At 37.8% G+C, this 14695-nt stretch overlaps 1 protein-coding gene across 2 annotated transcripts; it reads right to left on the bottom strand.

Annotated features, from left to right (window-relative positions):
* Positions 1–2454: 2454 nt before the first annotated feature.
* LOC118426499 (growth arrest-specific protein 2-like) lies at positions 2455–13117 on the bottom strand. 2 transcript variants are annotated; one of them, XM_035835947.1, is made up of 5 exons: positions 7743–7941; positions 7027–7162; positions 6170–6303; positions 3546–3992; positions 2455–2915 (listed from the first exon to the last, which is right to left on the bottom strand). In XM_035835947.1, the coding sequence occupies exons 2-5, from the start codon at positions 7130–7132 to the stop codon at positions 2589–2591; spliced, it is 1014 nt and encodes a 337-aa protein (XP_035691840.1). In that variant the 5' UTR covers positions 7133–7162; positions 7743–7941; the 3' UTR covers positions 2455–2588. The 2 variants fall into 2 exon arrangements, with proteins under 2 accessions (XP_035691840.1, XP_035691839.1); XM_035835946.1 differs by lacking the exon at positions 7743–7941 and adding an exon at positions 12973–13117 and having other exon boundaries at positions 2456–2915.
* Positions 13118–14695: the final 1578 nt, after the last annotated feature.

Consider the following 14695-nt stretch of genomic DNA (forward strand, 5'->3'; position numbering starts at 1 on the left):
TTAGAGTAGACCTATATATGCGTTAACATCTGGTTTGTATGAGATGACATCTGGTCACCACACCTATTAGCAATTACACTCAGCCTTTTAAGCTTAAGTGGTTGGAAAGCCAACTACAAAACAGTCAAATACTGCATAATATCACCGCTGCCCAGCCTAGTTAAATTTTACTCCACTAGAAACATAGCCTTTTTCTTAATATTTAAATTTGAAAAAAATTGTGACTATTCATATATAGGAATTTTAAAATGAATCGGTTGGAGTAAGTTGGTGTGAGAATTATAAAAGGCTTGAATTGCTGGGATTTATTTTAGATTGCCATTTCAAATAAATCACCTAGTAAAATATACCCTCTTGACTATTGCTTATTTTCTAACACCTGCTCCCATTGTCATACTAAGTATACAAAGACCTATATCAAAATGTACAATTAGTAGCTACCATAAAATTTACAACATATACAAACTAACGTTTGCACTCTCATCGTATCTAATAATATGTACACACACTCTATCAACATTGGTCATACATTTACATCTTGATAAACTGAGTGGCAAGACAACAACACCATTCACCATTCCTTTTTCTTCGTTACTTATGGCACTGTGAATTTTATTTAAGTGGGTATCTCACTATACTGTGCCAAATTATGCCAGTTTATGTTATTTGGACTGCACCAAAATGTGTCGGACATTCACAAAGTGAATATCCTTTCATAACAGTGCAAATCTCTCCTTAGGCCACACCAATTATATTTCTTGTTTCTCTGATTTTTTCAGAAAAAAATTGGGTCGGTCGGTCGAAAAAAAAAAACTTTCAAAAAGTCGGGGGTAGGAGAGATTGGACAGGAAAACCTAAACTTTCAACATTTAGGGGGTCCTTGGAGGCCCAAAGTTAATTTTAGAAAGGAAAGGCAGTGAAATTTTGACAACACGAGGTGTGGCCATCAATTTGTTTTTTTACAAATCGGAAAAAATGGGGTCGGGAAATCCAGGAAACAACAAATAAAATTGGTGTGGCCTTATGTACTGCTGATTATTGAACATTGGTTTTTAATTCATTTGCGACACTGCAGTTTCCAATTGCCTACTCATTTTTAGAGTTGACTCAAGAATTTTCTAGCATAATGTGGCACAGTTCATTGAGATACTCGCTTTAAGGAACCCACTAGACAGTACAGATTATAGAAGTACTGTACAAATACTAAACCCCTATCTCACCTGTGTAACAATATCAATTTTGTACTAGGCACCCATAGATTGCTTACATGTACTAAAAGAATACATGTACCTTTTTATCCTAACCTAACATGGTTTGCCTCTTGTTTGTTTCTACATGTATATTGTATAATTATATATTGCTTACTCAGGTATATTGCTTGAAATGAGTCATATATAAAGGACTACATGTGTTTTTAGATTTCCTATACAAATTTAAGAAAAAAAAATCACACAAACGCACTAAGTCCTCTTTATCAACTTCAACCAACGGGTCTGTATAATATACGGTAACCGTTGTAGATCCAAATGATAACAATTTTTGAAACTGCTTGTGAAATGTATCATCTTTTAGAAATATGATAGTTTCTAATACTTGGACCATGAATATAGAATAGCTGCTTCCTTAAATATCAGTGTCTAACTCATCATGTGAAGACCAAAAGATGAAATATGTTTAATAATAAATTACCCTGACAAAGAAAGAGGTTCTGACAGTATAAATATTGATATCTAAGAGAGAACATGAGATATGTTAACTGCATATATATGATATAAGTTAGTACTAAATATTCTATGTCTGAAACATAGTAGACTCAAGAAAAATGAAAGTATTTAAATGGTTCTGAATAGTAATCTGCATAGTACTTGAACACGAAAACAGTGTCTCTTCAAGTTTGCTGGAGAAACGGCATGGAATGGATTCAACAATTCCCGGGTTTCTTACATGACGCAACCTTTTTTTCCTTCTGTACATTGTGCAGATGTCTCAATCAGTGCAAAGTCGATGAAGACAGTAGACAATTGAAACAACAGAGAAAAAATATGGTTGCATAGCTAAGAAAACAAATTGAAAACATTAATCTACCAAAATTATGAAACTTTACAGATACATAGAATGGATATAATAAGGCCACACCAATTTAATTTCTTGGTTCACGGATTCGCTCGCTCCTATTTTTTGGGGGAAAAAATAGCTCCTATTTTTTGGGAAAAAAAATAAAAATAAAAATTACCACTCAGCAAATTTTCACCATTAATGAAACCATTCACCAACTTTCTGGTGTAGCAAATTGGCCTTTATATTATAAGCTCCTTAAAGTGTGGGTACAGGTGCTGTTACTGTACAAAAATAGTGTTTTTGTACTTTTTTCAAGCTGAAAACTTTTTTTCTTTATGCTTTGGATTAGCCGTTACCTTTACCCCAACCATTTTACAATTTTTATTTTTATTTCGCCCTCTCGCTCCATATCTTTTATGAATAAATCCGTGAACCAAGAAATTAAATTGGTGTGGCCTAAGGAAGCATTTTATGTTTTCAATCATGTTTGGTAAAATTGTGAGAGATTCCAAGCAGACTTTCTAGCTGCACTACTTGCTGGGTGTTTTGTAGTTTGCCCTACAGAATAGGAAGCCGTCACGTATCAGTTTATCAGGAGTCATGGTGTGTACTTGAGTTCCCGGCGCCGAGGCGAGCTGCGTACCGTCCCGTCCCACGATGATCATCTTGCACGGGTCGTGTTTCATCAGGTAGTGCTGCAGCGTGTCCCACCCCCCGCCCACGCGCACCATCACGTGGCGACCGCGCAGCATGCGGATGAACACGATCTTGTCGCCGATGCGGTACCGTCCCTCTGAGAGCCTCTCCAAACTGAAGGGAGTGTGGTGACACTGGCAGGTGCCAGATATTCGCTGCACCTGAGAGAAAAATAACAATCATATATAATATTACAATCAATGTATAACAATAGTTACTTCATCCTAATGTTATTAACAGGTCTCTTCATTTTCAAATCTCCTCAAATTTTTATCCATAATATTTTTCCAACCAGAAATATTAAGGACAAATCGTATGCATGTTATTGACCATACTATCAATCATACAAAGAAGCTGCAAAATGAGCAAATGTATGCCATTAATTTTTTTTTTAAATCATTGGAAAATGGATGCTAATGAGTAAAGTCTTACGAAATCAAAGAAGAAAATGTGAAAAAACAAAAACAACGGATTATAAATTGTTTAGTACCGGTATACCATATTCTTTTCTTTCAGTCATTTGTTCAACCTTCCTTATCACTTCATCATCATCATCATCATCATCATCATCGGTCGACGTGATCAAACACCTTATCACTTAGATTTCATGATGAAGCAGGCAACTTGTTTTCCAAACTTTTTTTTTCCTTTGCACGTTCCCTCCTTCTTGGGGTGGTCAGTGGGTGTCATCCATATAATCAAATCAACATGGCCTAACCAAACATTAAGTAAAAATTGTTAAGATCATTAATATCACAGCAATCGCCTCTACAAACATCTATAACACTTACTTCATCATCCAATGTCCCTGCTGTCTTCTGTCTCTTCTTGGGTGATCTTGGTGCTGACACTTTCCTGGGTACCACCACCTCCTTCACTTCTTCCTGCTCTATCTCCTTCTCAAGCTGTATCAAACCTGGCGGGTCAATCCCATACTTATGACTCGCCAACCTGGCTAACTCCATCAAACACAGGCAAACCTCCTTAGGCTGTTTCTGTAACACCAGCCCCTCCGACTCGAACAAACAAGCGTCCGATACGCCCAGGTTGCGGCACCAGGTCAGGAAGTTTGCGGCGTTGTCTCGAGCAAAGAAGCTACCGGCCTTGGCGTTCTTGAAACACCTGACAGGTTTGGGGATGGCGGAGTCTCCGCCACCTCTCGCTGTGGCTGCCTGCTGCTGGGCTTTCTGTTGGATGAAGTTGGCAAGCTGGCAAACCACAACACCAGATTCAAGCACCTATAAGAAGAGATCGTCATTTAGGCCCAATCTATACACAGTTTTTACCGATATCTGTGGATGTGTCGGGAGGGATCTGGAACGTTAGCCGCGGGACACCCATGGTGCTTGCAGTCATAAACAGCTATATAGCCTAATGAACCCGCGTTGTATGCTAATGAGCCCTCCCGAAGTCGGGACACATCTACACGTGCGCAGAAGCTGTCGGGGACCCCTGCTAAGCTATCGGGGACCCCTGCTAAGTTATCGTATGAATGGTCCGGACCTTTCGGGAGAAATTTCCCCGATATCTTTATGGCGATATTGCAGTTCCATCTAGACGCTGTAAAAAAGCTGTCGGCGAGAGGTTGTTGGCTCGCCGATATCGGGAAAAACCGTGTCTAGATCGTGCCTTATTGTTTATTGTTTATTAACTCCTTTAGTTGTTGACAACTTTTCACAGTATGTAACATCTACTCTTTCATTTACTCTTTCATTTTGGATCAATGTTACGTCAATGAAGGTTAGACAAGCAGGAGGTAGTTACAACTAGAGTTCGGGGACCTCATACCTCCATGAAATATTTATTGCCTTTTTGTGGATGGTATGTATGTTTATAGTCGGTTGTATTTGAGAGTAATGGTTATATAATATAAATGTTATGGGAAAGTAGTGGTGTATTTATTTAATGACACAGAGGATGTCCATCTGATTAGTAATTATCAAAATGTGACACTTAATTGTGTAATGTGCGTTTAAGAGGTCGACGGCATATGGTAGCGTGGTGTTCCTTAAGCTTGATGTTTGGCATTTAAAATGTCTAAGGTTGTCAGCATTATTGAGGTTCGACTATGTGCCTCAGAGCTGTGTGGTGGGAGGAAGTTGGGAAACTCAGAAAGAAGAAGGGATGTGGCCAACTTTAGTCAGATGGTGATTTGATTTTCCACCAATATGTCATAACATCAGCTGTTCACACGGTACAAAAACGAGATGCACACTTTCCTCTGACAGCCCTACATCAACTGTTAGATGAATACTTGGCGCCAACCCCGTCTGCTAAAAAACAAGTACCACTGGCTACGAAAGAGACAACTAACAACTGTCCCTTATCGTAACAAAATCAGAACATCTGCATCACCCATAAAACTTCTGACACCCAACCCAGATGAGAGGACCTAATGGCATTTTAATCACCATGTCACTCAAATCAGCAGTACAGTATGTGAGACATGCATACCTGTTCCCCAAACAGCTGTCACCTCACCATCTGCTTTGAGCTAAGCCCATTAACAAACACATAGAGCACGATGACTGTACCAATATATCTCAAATATAGGGGTGATTTCTGATATTATTACATCGATTATAACGACAGATACGGCTCCCAAAATCTCATCGATTCGAGCTTTCATCACACCCCACCAACACAACAAGAATGAAACCAATCCATCCAGCCATTCTTGAGTAATCATCTACACAGACAGAGACACATAACAGAAAATATAACCTCCATTCCATGACATTTCATGGAGGTAACTACAGTAGTACTCGTACATGTAGTAGTAGGACTGTAGTATACCAGGGCTTGAAATTCCTACTTGGGATTAGGTGCACTGGACTAGTGCTTCCAACCTAAAAATTTTGGTGCACCACATAAAATAAAGTACATTTTGTGTATACGACGTATAATCTCAGAAAATCTAATTTCAAACCTTACAGCTGACTGTTTCAAGTTTTACTCGCAAATTTAAGTTTAAAACAGGAATAACCAATTGCAATGTGCCTGTAAAAAATACGTATAGATATCAATAAAAGTTAATTGTTTTCGATATGTGTACAAAATTCAACAAAGTATTGTTCAGACCCCTCAGCAATGCCAGAACCCAGCGCACGCAGAGTTTTGAAGCATTAAAAATTCCCATGACATCGTCATTATAAGCTTAGTGACGCCCCCTGTCCATGTTCAAGGTGCTGCATTGTTTACATTTTAAAAGTTTCAGGCATGCATCCATAATTTACTGTAAATTGCTTTACAGTATGTGGCAATTGTGGTACGGTAAAACATTCCAATTCATTTTGCGAGTTCAGTAAATTGTGGAGTCTCTTCATACGTAGTCAAGTCTGGAATGCATACTTCAGATAAATGCAAAAAAGATAAAAGGACAAAAAATTAGTCATAATATCTTTGACAATCCCACCTCCATGAAGTTGTCCACAGAGACGTTGATACCCAGTAACCTGTTGAGCCAGTCCGCCAAGTCTTCCTTCATAGGAACCAGTGCCGCCTCCTGGAGCGCTGAGAAGTGTTGTGCAAACGGGTCCATGTCTAGATCTGAAAAACACATTGTCAAGGAGTTCATGGCTACAGCTTACTTCTGTTCTGGCTGGACTGTAAAGGAACAGTGGTAGAAAAGAATACCAGCAGGGGTTTTGGTTAGCTGCCATGCATTAAATGTTGGGTAAATACTCCTGCAACCTTCGGTGCACTTGACTAACTTGTAATGCATAACTTGGGGCTATATTCTGTATCTAATACTTTCACCTTCCCAACCTACACAGTGGACAAAAGCACCTGGCAGTCGGCCATTGAGTCATGCCATCGATGTGCAAGGCATGTCTACCACACACGATATAGGGGTAACAGACATTGAACCAGATAGTGAGTGAGTGAGTGACAGCTACTTCACACGCATGCACCAGGAATACAAAATTCGAATAACTTAGGCACTGAGGGCAAGGGAATACCAAAAATCAGATAGTGAGTGAGTGAGTGCTTTAACGCATGTACGGAATACCAAATGGTAATTTACTGGTACTTGGGTCGAGGAAAGTCCAAAATGAACTAAAAGCGTTTTGAGAAAGTAAAGATGCGGAAATTTTTGTTGTTGAATATCAACCTGTCAAGAATGGAAAATACTGTTTTGACTCAATTTGACTCAAACTAAAATGATTCAAGTAGAAATTGTAGCCAGCAAACTGTCAGAGTTCTCACTCATTATTTATAAAATGACGAAGCGTATTAGACCAAATTAGTAATTATCAAGGAGTACCATACCTGTGTCCATAATACTGACATCAGAACTGACTGAATCGAGCCTGTCGGACTCCGCTCTTGATCGCGAGGCAGAGCGGAGCTGCCTGTGCTGTACCGGGGTCTGCATTACGGACGTCCTAGCAACCCCTCATGTCATCTGTAATGTAGGAAGAATGCAGGATGCTCGTTAAGAAAATTGCTCAATTTCGGGATAAATATAGGCCACCCTGCTGACGACTTCTGTAGAGAAGAAGGACAGGATAAAAATGTTTCAAAAAACAAAAACATTCAAAACAACTCTTCTAGAAATATCAAAATATAATATAAGACTAGACCAAGTTGCAGTGAACAATGGTGGTAAAAAAACACTCAAAAAGAACATGTCATGAATGAGTAAAAAATTATTCTCTATAACCAGGCATACAAATTTTGACAACCATGCAATGTACTAAGTGAGAATTCCTTTTACACTGAGGTGCATAAATTATGCTCAATTCCCTTGGTACAAAATGTAGTCACACTGCAAATGACAATATATAACATTTGTCAAGTTGTATATTAACATACATGTTTTAAAGCAGCTACAATGTCATTGTTACGTTTAAAGAAATAGACTTACTCTACAGTTTCTGTTTCATCAACAACTTGACTTAGCTTGATCCCTGAAAGGAAAACTGTTATGTCTAAACTACTATGTGATCTAGTAGCTAGCGCCTTATGTCTATGACTAAACCCACCGTCATTGTTATTCAGTGTGGAGGTCTATATCAGTCCCCTCCATCATGTTAATGGTCTGGTGGAGATGATTAGCTAAAATTGTCGTGTACATTAAGTGCGGGTCGTTGACCTTTGGTGTCAGAGGCATCTCTCACACACAATGGGAGCAACCAAGTGCACTTGGTTTAGAGGGGTGAGAAGGGATCTTAATTTTGTTGTTATGATGTTTATTTGGCATCCTTCCAAACCACAGTATTTTAAACTCTAAAGTCCATAAAGAAGAACAAAAAACACCACATCAGAAACCATCTTAGTATTGAACTACCTTATAAAATGTTAATAGCTCTTGTTGGAATTATTGGTAAAAGTTGGCAATGGCAGATGGTACATAAAATCCTTGAAAATTGAGACCACCTGCAATGGCGTTTAAAGGTTGGAAATTAAAACTGAAAATCCAAACGCTTAAAATCCTTTTTGTTTACCAATGCAACTGTTATACATGTGCATACTATTTTGCTGACTCTGTATATTATAGTCTCCTGTTTTCGCTGGCAACAAGCGATTTTTTTTGCAGTTGAAAAGACTCAGAGGTCATAAGGTTGCTTGTCATTTCCTCTCCAGCTCCCAAAATAACAGATGTTCCATCAGCCTGGCAGCTTCAACTAGGGTTGCCATGGCAAGGCTGATGAACTTTCCATCCACAGCAGACATTGCAGGCCTGGGCTGGAAATTTTTTTTAGAATAGGCGCACCCAGGGTTGTAGCCAGTGTGAAATCATTTTCCGTCCCCTCAATTGTGAACGCTATTGAGCGCTCAAGACACTCAGTCGTACTCAAGGTACAACATTCCTAGGGGGGTTGGGGGGAGCAAAATTTTGAAATCTAGACCCTCTGAAACACTATTTCCTGCATTTTGAGGTGTAAATTTTGCTGGTAGACTAAGTTGTTCAACAGCATCTGTCTTAGTGAAAAATTATACAAGGGAGACATTTTTCATATCGATTTTTGTCCGTCACAGAGGACGGAATGGGCAAAATTATTTTCCATTCCCATCTGGAAAATTCCGTCAAAGGATGGAAGGACGGGTACTGGCTACAACCCTGGGTGCAATCATGCACGCAACCATAAAATTCAGGTGCACAGAAAAAGTGTTGGGTGCACAACAGAATTCTATAGTTAACTTTTAGATATGTTAAGTTTATGTTAAGGCGCACAGCTGCAATTTTGAGTGCAAAAAGGTGCACATGCACCCAGTATTTTGAGCCCTGCACTGTCATGTAGTGCCAGACAACAATACCGCAAAATTCAGACACAGGATTTAATCTTTCTTTCTACTAATTTTCCCAGTAACAAATAGTTAGTGTTTCTGTTTTCAGTTTGTCAACTTGTCCATTGTGATTCTATTCATACCATAAAGCTTAAAATTTATACTATCAAATTAAAAGTTATATTTTTTTCCATCTCAGAATTCTAAGATATGGTCTTAATAACGGTCCATTCAGTCTTATGATGTACAATACACAATCCTGTATAAAGGTTACTACTGTTACAGTTACAGTTATTGTCACAGAGTTGGGATATAGAGACATCTTGTAATATTATAGATGACAGGCAAAATAATAGCAACATGTTTTGCAAATTTCAATGGTCAGTCTATAAGAGCAATTCCAAAATCACATTATGCAGTTGTTTGAGTAACTATCATTTGGCATATCTTGTTACCTGGATGTCTAACCTTTACCAATGTAAATTAAAAGAGAATTTCCAGTTAGTCACAGTCGATTAATGATGTTATACCAAATATAAGCAACAATATCATTGTCCATGCAGTTATGAATAGACAAAGCCATACCTTCTGCTTTCCTTGTGACTCTGTGAGAAAATTGCATTTTCTGGGAACCATTCCAAAACCTACTGGCTTGTTTCATAAATCCTTACTATGCAAAACCTGTAAGGGAAGGACACCACATTATTCCTTGATCTATGTCCAAATTACGTCCTACTGTAAATTTGCAAATTTTTTATTATTGATGAATTCTAAAATATTGGCTTTGTCAAAATAATTATCTAATAATAATAATAATAAAAGCTGAATCTAAACAAATGCAGTGATCATGATAACAATGTTAGCAAGGCAGCATGTATATGTGTGATAAAAGCTGAATTTGTTGGCACCTAAAATTTCTTGTTCTACGGTAATCCAGCCAAGTGTTTCCTATATAAATTGCAAAAGTAATTGATTGAGTCAATCATGCCAGTAACTAAGGATGATTAAAAGGTCCTCATCAATTATTCAATATGCGCAATTGATCAACTTGGTACATGATTCATGCAATAAAACCGGAGGATGGGATTCGGATAATCAATTTCTATGATTGCTTCAGTCTACTTGTCCAGGTACTCCAGGCTACTTAAATAGGCCAAACCTTTAACTTTGAGCCTACATTACTTAGTTACAAGTACCAATTGCTTGTAACTATATTTAATATATTTAATTATATTTGTGTCAATTTTCCCACTTTAGGCCATACCAATTTAATTCTTTGGTTCTCAGATTTTTAGAAGTGAAAATATAGCAAGAGGACATCATAAAGCTAGAGGGTAGGGAGGAAAACTTGACTCACTTGAGTATGACTATTCACCACATAAAACCGAGTGCACCAAGGCACAAACCTGGTCTTCTGGCTTAATATGTTTTTCCAGTACAGGTTTTTTCAAAGAAAAATTTTTTTAAAATCTCAGAACCAACAAATTAAGTTGGTTGTGGCCTTAAATTAATGTCTTCCAAAACTCTGAAAGCTCCATACTCTTAAAAACCATAAAATTTGCTGTGGGCATTTAATGTGTATGGCAAATATTATCATCCATACAGCAGATGGTACCATAAATTCTGTGACACCCTATCCACCTCTGTTTCAGGTCATACTTAATAAGCAGCGGCAAATTACCCTCATGAAAAATGGAGGTTGTATTTTTGGCAGCATTCATGTGTGTGTTCTTCTGTTTGTTAAAATAATATCTTAAGAAGATTAGGCTACAGTATTTGTACTAATTCCTTGTTAAAATTTAGATATTCAAAGTATTGGCCTTGATGATTGAGAGTTGCAAAAAACACAAAACTGCTAATAAGTGATATGTAATAAAGTGGACTTTTTTATATGTTATGCAATTTGTTGCTATGGTTTCAATTAAGGATGTTTGCCGACAATGGATTGACCCTGCGATGACATGGCGAAAGTTGAAAACACATTTCAGTACACTGCAATAGCCTGTTCTTAAGTCTGTGGAAAAATTGATAAACATAACTCCTCAAACAGACTACTAAAACTTTAGAGGGGTATTTGAAATCTGTTTCATAGAAAAATCAGAAATCTATTATGTTAAACATCTGCATTAGTTCATATATTCATCCAATGGCATGCAAATTCAACCTCCTTGGTCAATGGTAGACCAACGGAAAACCATATAAATGATTCAAAACTACATACTTTTCTACATCCAAGGTATAGAGAATGCTGAGCTTTGTCAAGTCATGCTGATGTTTAGCAAAATCACTTATAAGTAAAGTTCTATAAGTAGATCAACAGAAGTGATGTATTACAATCCCACATAAATCCCTGATCAGCTGATGACCATGCAACCTTATGACAGTCATGAGACCATAACTAATAACCTGTGCCTGAATGAGAAAACAATATCCCACATGAATAGAATATACTGATTAAGAAAATTACAGCAAATCTGTACAAGCAACCACCTCTACATAAGGACAATGACCTTGTCGATGCAACTATTTTTTTTATGGTCCCTTATATATAATTTTCCATTGACAAAAGCATTAAGAATCATTTCTATAGTGATCACCTGTCCACATAGACCTGACATGTTTAATCATACCCTCAAGCGGTCCTCTTGGACAATTTTGAATGTGGACTGATTTAAAAAAAATATTTACTGTGAACTGTCTGTAAATTCAATTCAGACTACACTTGTCATACATTCAATTTTCTCCTATATACATGGATCACGACCTGTATATGAAATGACCCATATTTGTCCATCCGTAACATCAATATATGATGTAAAACAATATTCCTTACTACCGGGGTAGTACATAATGTAAGAAGACATCATGGATCAATCATAAATCTTGATTACCTACCTCGTAAACTCGTGCCCTTCTCACAATTGTCTCAAGTAATAATTGCCAATAGCAGCCCTACCGTAGAACTGTCTACACTAGTAGTATCAAAGTACAGATGGTGATGCATACATGATATTCCTTGTGAGTGCATATAATGCTGGAAGACCAATTTCTATTCTATACTGATTTCTATTACCTACCTTATATTTAAACTTGTGCCCACACAATAATGAAACTACAAGTGGAATTGGGGCTACAAGAATCACGAATATTGACTAACCAAGCCTTGGAAGATTGCCTGACGCCTGATCAGACACCAGTATAATCTGATGTGGGGTAACGTGATGAGCACGGCAGCGCAGGGAAAAATCAATATAATCTAGGTCACCGTGAAACCAGAATCAAGGTCATTTTGGAGGGCCATAAATATATGAATTGGATCAGATCTGTAGAGCAATTGAATAAATATTGAGGTTTTGGCATTTACTGTAAGCAATATCATGAATTTTGTCATGTATAACGTTATTTTTCTTATTTAAGGCATACAGTATTCTAACTTCATCTAATACATGGAAAGCATGATCAATACTATCATCATGCTTATAACTGAGTCAGTTATAAAAACATAATTCTGTAATTTCTGTGCCATACATTGTGGGTCTGATAGTATTGACTTCAATATCAGAGCTGCTAAGAAACTTATAATCGACATTTACTAAACCCAAAGGCCTGGTCACAATATTTTACTACAGTTGGATCAGTTGGCCGTTGTAGAAATTTTTGCTTCATGCATGCACATCAAGGATCTATACTGAAATACTCTATAAATGAAGAAATGCCAAAGCCTCTTTGATTATGCTTACACCTGATTTAACCTTAAATGGCCATAGATACATGCAATTTACTAGAGATGTATGAATTTTGCAGATTTTTAGCTGAATTTTACTTCCGTACACAAACAAATCGCCCCCCCCCCCACTACCATAGAACTGTAAATCCGTCGAACCTCACTTTTCCGTCTATATTACATAAAACAATTGTCACAGAAGCATACCAAATGAGCACAAGACATCTCTCTATATCTACACACAAACTATTTCTACTCACCGTGAAAATAATACGATTTTGCGGTGTTTTCCGCTCTTTTCGTCGGCTCATTCAAAGTATGCAAAGTTTACCTGCTCTCCACTCTCGTTCTCAGCGTACCTGGTGCTGACCCAGAGAACGAGACTAACGGCAGCAAAACGCTGTAAATTTAATTAAGACATTCCGAACAACGCAACGGTTAGACACTTCATCTTCCTGGTGTAATTTAATTTTATGAATATATCATGTCTTGTTTGTTTTAGCCATCTCAATTAGTAGCTATGAATCAAATGTATAACTCCTTGACTAGGGTAACAAAAAAGGTAGATACGCAGTTGCATGCGATCTGACACCTGTTTTCCGAAATCCCTTTGTTTGAAGTTCTGAGTTGGCCATTGCGGTAGAGAGTTGAACAGCTCTTACAAGGCCAAATGCCTTCCAATACATTTTCTTCAAAGATTTCTTTCTTTAAAACGTCAAGCAATAAACGAAAATTAAGTCCAATTTCAAACGATGAATCCACAACGACGTTTTGTATTCTTCTTAGCCCTAACGGTCCATTTATTTTCAGTAGCTAACACAACTTGCTAAGTCTATACAGGCCACACGCGTATTGCCATGTGTGTTTATCAAGTAAATGTTCTCCAGCGCTGACCGTTTCTAAAACACAAACACTTTTCAAACGTAGCGTGGCCTTTGATACCAAATACACTAGGTACCCAATGAATGTATTTGTTTGACCCTGAATAGCACTCTTACAACTCGACGAGCAACGCACGTGTGGAAAAGGGGGCTAGAGCTATTCAGATTTGTATTAAACTTTACAACTAAATAGAAGAAGAAACTGACGAAGAAAAATATTTGAGTAACTGTGAGTATTTGAACGCACATCAGTTATGTCAGTAGCCTGGATACCAGACCCCAACCCGATTTCAAAAATATCTCTGATATTGGGCTTGGGTCTGGTGTGCAGGGTATTATGTGAGTGGATCAATCCCCTATTTTGCATACTTGCGTATGTCGAGAACTGATCCCACAACGCTAGCTCACCTTTATCCGTGGGGTAACCTATATCCGTTGTTTTTCAAAACCGGGTATTTTACCATTTAGAGATATCGAGATATCACGTCGACGGGGGTGGTTTCAAACTGCAACATTTTCAAAATCGTTCATTTGTCCTTCGAGGTACTATCTTTAATGTATAGTAGTCTAAATGCCCCGTTTCTAAAATTGACGGATATAAGTTACCCCGTGGATAAAGGTAAATCATTACCACGCTAAGTCGAATTATAAGTCAACAGTCGGTATGGAACTTCAGAACTTGCAAGCGCGCATTTTGCACCGAGAGTAAAAACAAAATGTAAGTTGATGATATATTCGTGGTTTTTGATACCACAAACAAGACACTTGAACGTGAAACGACCTGTATTGACTTCCGCTACAACTCTGAGCCCACCGGAAGTGTAACGTTACCTATCTCTACTAGTATCAAAACAATGGATATTTGCAAACGTCAGTTAAAAGGAGTCGAACCCAATAACCCAGGATCTAGAGTTAGCTTTTACTAGTTTTGGACTAGAGTAGACACTTGTGTTGTTGTTTTTACACTGTTTGAATCTTTTGTTACCTGCAATTAACGTTAGCCCATGGGCAAGAATTTGCAATAAACTTTATAGGGTATTTGGGGATCGTTAAGTCGATAGAAGGTAGTTTCACATTGCAATATCTTGAAAATGTTAGCATT

Source organism: Branchiostoma floridae, chromosome 11 (assembly GCF_000003815.2).
Source record: "Branchiostoma floridae strain S238N-H82 chromosome 11, Bfl_VNyyK, whole genome shotgun sequence".
Lineage (NCBI taxonomy): Eukaryota > Metazoa > Chordata > Leptocardii > Amphioxiformes > Branchiostomatidae > Branchiostoma > Branchiostoma floridae.

What these genes read in the sequence shown, in the direction of transcription:
- LOC118426499 (XM_035835947.1), bottom strand. Translation starts at nt 7,132, where the DNA reads ATGCAGACCCCGGTACAGCACAGGCAGCTCCGCTCTGCCTCGCGATCA. An exon ending in TGTCAGTATTATGGACACAG is followed by an intron (nt 6,304 to 7,026) that starts GTATGGTACTCC and finishes TGTGTTTTTCAG; the next exon opens with ATCTAGACATGGACCCGTTT. An exon ending in CTGTGGACAACTTCATGGAG is followed by an intron (nt 3,993 to 6,169) that starts GTGGGATTGTCA and finishes CTCTTCTTATAG; the next exon opens with GTGCTTGAATCTGGTGTTGT.